The sequence below is a fragment of the Anas acuta genome, chromosome 2, assembly GCF_963932015.1.
Source record: "Anas acuta chromosome 2, bAnaAcu1.1, whole genome shotgun sequence".
Taxonomy (NCBI): domain Eukaryota; kingdom Metazoa; phylum Chordata; class Aves; order Anseriformes; family Anatidae; genus Anas; species Anas acuta.
Window position 1 is genome coordinate 78,291,051 of NC_088980.1, and position 4,501 is coordinate 78,295,551.

Consider the following 4,501-nt stretch of genomic DNA (forward strand, 5'->3'; position numbering starts at 1 on the left):
CCAAATGTGAAAATAAAATCATGCTTCACCCTGGTGCCGGGATGTTGAGTACAGATAGCTGTGCTTCCACAGGCACACTCTTATCCTATATCTCTTCAAAGCTGTTCATTTAAAAAACAGCTAATGCATGAAAGATGAAAAATGTCTGAGAAGAAAATAGACTCCTGCACCCAATTTAGCTGCCTCCACAGCCCTCCTGTTAGATGACTGGAAATGCTCATTCAAACCACTTAATTGCAAACATTACACTTCAGTGTAACAACTGGCTCTCCTATAGCTTCCACAGCTTTAAAATCCACCTACATTTTAGGCTTTGTCTGTTTTATTTGGTTTTCAATCCTTAATTGCAGTACTTGAAGAGGAAACAGTAAAACAACTTTTGTTTCTGTCTCTTTGTATTCATTTGACATTCTTTTCCTTCTCCGTCTCGAGGGCTTTCCCTGGCAGACTGCACACAAGCTGACTTTCAGCTCATGTCAGGGATGCATAGGGACAGACCTTTGGATAGACTTTTACGAGATTTATTGATGGCTTGAAGTCATTACCTGTGTCTCTGCCACATTTCCTAGAGGTTGCAACTTTGTCTCCTATTGCTTTCCTTCATGTATGCTAAATAATGTCTGTTTGTTTTTTGTTTTTGTTTTTGTTTTTTTTTTCTGCCCTGCATCCTAATTCCTGATGGTGACAGGGCTTCAACACTATCATATTTTCCTTCCTGGAAATAAGATGATGAAGATGATATTACCTAGGAAAAACAATTAGGACAACTTAGGACAATTTTTTGAGTCATTTGTGACTTTAGCCACCTTGTCCTATTTCTGATCCTTAAATGGTCTCCATTTCTTAAAAATTACAACAATAGTAGATATTATAATGCAGCCTTGCAATACCACATCTTTCAAGTGGATAACTGAGGCATAGAAAAGTTAACGATGCATAGAAGGACTGGGAGAGAAAACCAGGAGGAGATAAGTATTTCTTGCTTCCTAGTCCCCATCTTATTTTGTCACATATACAAAACAGAGCAACCTTATGTCACGGAAGGGGCAAGAGTAAATTACAGTAAATCGCAGCCTGGAAAGCAAAAAGCCATCAGTCCAGTTCAAGGGATTCTGCAGAGATTGATACCACAGTGCCATAAGCATGCTAACACAAAACCAGTCCTGAAATACTATGCTGAAAAGTTAAAGAAGGGAACCAGATCTCTGGTAGCCCATCTGCTTTTCTGTAGCTACTGGAAGCTTGTGCAGCATCCACATCTGCTGTGCTGTGTGATGTTTCAGAGAGGCTCAGAAGCAGCAGCCCCTTGACTTTCTGCAGCTCCCGAGCCCCATTGGCTGGAAGGCAAAGCAGAGGCGGAGAGTGCCCTGAATATTTTTCTCCTCCACACACCATAAAGCAGGCAGCCGGTACACACTGTCTGACAGCAAGACTGGTGCTTGCAGTTTGAAATTAGTTTCGGCTCGGCAAGAGTCACTTGAGCATTTTACATTTACTTCTTTTAATTGAAGGGCAAAAAAAAAACAAACAACCCTGCATCGTAACAGTGAACTAAACAAGAACTGAACGTAGGGGAAAATTTCATACAAACTTACAGACTGTTGGGACTCTGTGACACAGATCACCGAGGTGAATGTGATGATGATCAGAAACTGCGTCTGTGAGAGCATTAACCAGCATTTGTGAGTTTGAAACCTTATTTTGTGACAGCAGTCAAAGTGTTCTGAACTGCTGCCTGCCTTGGTGCTGGCTTATTTTTCTTCTCTTCCCAAACTGAAAAGACAAAGGAGGATTTCAGAGGAATGCAAAAAGAACAGGAGTTTTAAAAGCAGGAAGCTGAAAGGGGGTCTCCATAAGATGAATTTCACCCAGCACCGTGGGACACTCCAGCCTCTGCATTTCTGGAATCACAGCAATGGACTGCATGGGGGTGCCAGCGAGCCCAATGCAAAGGGCCACTCCTCGGGAGGCTGCTACGAGCAACTCTTCGTATCCCCTGAAGTGTTTGTGACTCTGGGTATCATCAGCTTGCTGGAGAACGTCTTGGTCATTGTGGCAATAGCCAAGAACAAGAACCTCCATTCGCCCATGTACTTCTTCATCTGTAGCTTGGCAGTGGCTGACATGCTAGTGAGTGTATCTAACGGATCAGAAACTATTGTCATCACGCTGCTAAACAACACAGACACAGACGCACAGAGCTTTACCATAAACATTGACAATGTCATTGACTCAGTGATTTGCAGTTCCCTGCTTGCATCAATTTGCAGTCTCCTCTCAATAGCAGTGGACAGGTATTTTACTATCTTTTACGCCCTCCAGTACCATAACATCATGACGGTGAAGCGTGTAGGGGTCATCATCACATGCATCTGGGCTGCTTGCACAATCTCAGGCATTTTGTTCATCATTTACTCAGACAGCAGTGTTGTCATCATCTGCCTTATTAGCATGTTCTTCACTATGCTCATTCTCATGGCATCCCTCTATGTCCACATGTTCATGATGGCTCGGATGCATATCAAAAAGATCGCAGTTCTTCCGGGGACTGGCCCTATTCGCCAAGGGGCCAACATGAAAGGGGCCATCACTCTCACTATCCTGATTGGAGTTTTTGTTGTGTGCTGGGCCCCATTTTTTCTGCACCTCATCTTCTACATCTCCTGCCCCTATAACCCTTACTGTGTGTGCTTCATGTCCCATTTTAACTTCTACCTCATCCTCATCATGTGTAATTCCATCATTGATCCACTTATCTATGCATTCCGGAGTCAGGAGCTCAGGAAAACATTCAAGGAAATTATATGCTGCTGTAGTCTGAGAGGGCTTTGTGATTTGCCTGGCAAATACTAGACTGAGGTGGATGTGTTACTGTGTACTCAACATGCAGCAGACTTCTGAGCCTTCAGATCCCCTTTTTCAGCAGAACGTGGGTTACATCTTTAAGAGCAAACACCTCTTTCTCTCTCCCTTTCCTCTCATCTTTGTTTCCCATTCACGTGTAATTCATACTTCTGTGTAGTGTTTGTGATATCTACTCTTTGTAATTTATTTGGCTGGGAAGAGAAGTAGCGTTTCATACCAGTTTGTAAGTGAGCAGATAAATGTAATGATGAATGTGAAATACTAAGAAATATGAGCAGCTATATGTTCCAACTGCTGACAAAATAAAAATCTTGCCTGAGTTACAGTATATATTGGCTGATGATGTTCCTTATTCTGTTGAAGTAATTACAGCTATCCATTACATTATGTACAACTTAAAATAGAGCATATGCTTCTCTGTTAGTGGATTAAAAGTTCCCTGGAATTAGTAGGCAGATTTTTCATAAAGGTAACTGGAACCAAGGAGCTGTGTTCATTCATTGTATACACTTTCCCTCCTACTCCAAAAGCAGCAATCCAGATCTGTGTAACAGTCACTGCCTACAACAATAAGATTTTTCAAACACTTGCTAGCCAGTCAATTGAAAGCTTGTTTTGTTTTCCAATATGATGATTGCTGTGTGTCTGACAGTACCTTTTTGCAAAACTGAAATTGTTCCCTGGAGCATCAGTTAGCCCTTGATGTGTTTACTAGACTGGCATCCAGGTACACTAGCACCCTCCATTCACTCATGAAGCAGGTGCAGTACTAACGTTGACAGTGCCAGCACCTGCTTAAAGCTTTGCTGAGAGATTCATCTGATGAAGATGAAGAGGGGACTTCAGTTTGAACAGTCATTCCTTATGCTGATATGTGGGGAACATGGACTCAGAAGAAAATACAGCTTTGCTTAAAAAAAAAAAAAAATCTGCACTCTGTTCTGAAGTGTTATTGTGTTAGCAGATGAGATCCACTGCCTGGGTCCTCACAGAGGAGTGAAAGTATGGATCAGATTGTCATGACCACCTCAGGCAGTACTGTGGACCATATAAGCTTGTGGGGGCAATGCTAACACATGGAAGGTCTGCAGGCTGACAAGTCTGTAAACCCATGCTCTGTATCTGGCAGCCCTCTGTGTTAGTGCTGCTTGAGGACAGTTCACCTTCTCAGATGTCTAATTTAGATGTTTAATGAGGACCTCAGGTCCCTGATTTTAACACCTTGAAAATGTTTAAAGTACAAATGTGAGTACACATTGAAGGCATTCCATAACATCTTGACAACATCAGCTTCTATGTAAGGGCATTAAAAATAACTTATTTATTCTTGGTAAGTATAAAAAATACAGTGTCAACTGGGAAAACACTTGGAAAGTTTTGATATAGAAAGTCAAAAATGAATGTAAAGAAGGATTTAGATTTTAATCCTGGATGTCTGATTTTACAAAGATAAATTGTAAATTAGTGGGATGAGCAGTCCTATCAATTTTACTGGAAACTGCTTGCTACCTCAGACAAGATGTTACGTAAGACAGATGCAATGAAATGCTGTTCATGAAAGCCCAATGCTTGCTGCCTGGGATTCTTCTCCAGACAGAATCTGATCTTTTAGTTGTGGGTAACTTGTCAGCATCTC

The 4,501-nt window shown here is 41.7% G+C and overlaps 1 protein-coding gene across 1 annotated transcript; it reads left to right on the forward strand.

Annotated features, from left to right (window-relative positions):
- Positions 1 to 698: 698 nt before the first annotated feature.
- Positions 699 to 3,184, forward strand: MC4R (melanocortin 4 receptor). Its single transcript, XM_068672948.1, has one exon. It carries the CDS (start codon positions 1,858 to 1,860, stop codon positions 2,851 to 2,853), a length of 996 nt encoding a protein of 331 aa, XP_068529049.1. The 5' UTR covers positions 699 to 1,857; the 3' UTR covers positions 2,854 to 3,184.
- The last annotated feature ends 1,317 nt before the right edge of the window (positions 3,185 to 4,501 follow it).

Bases quoted from the DNA above. Each gene is read 5' to 3' on its own strand.
- MC4R (XM_068672948.1), top strand. From the start codon at position 1,858: ATGAATTTCACCCAGCACCGTGGGACACTCCAGCCTCTGCATTTCTGG.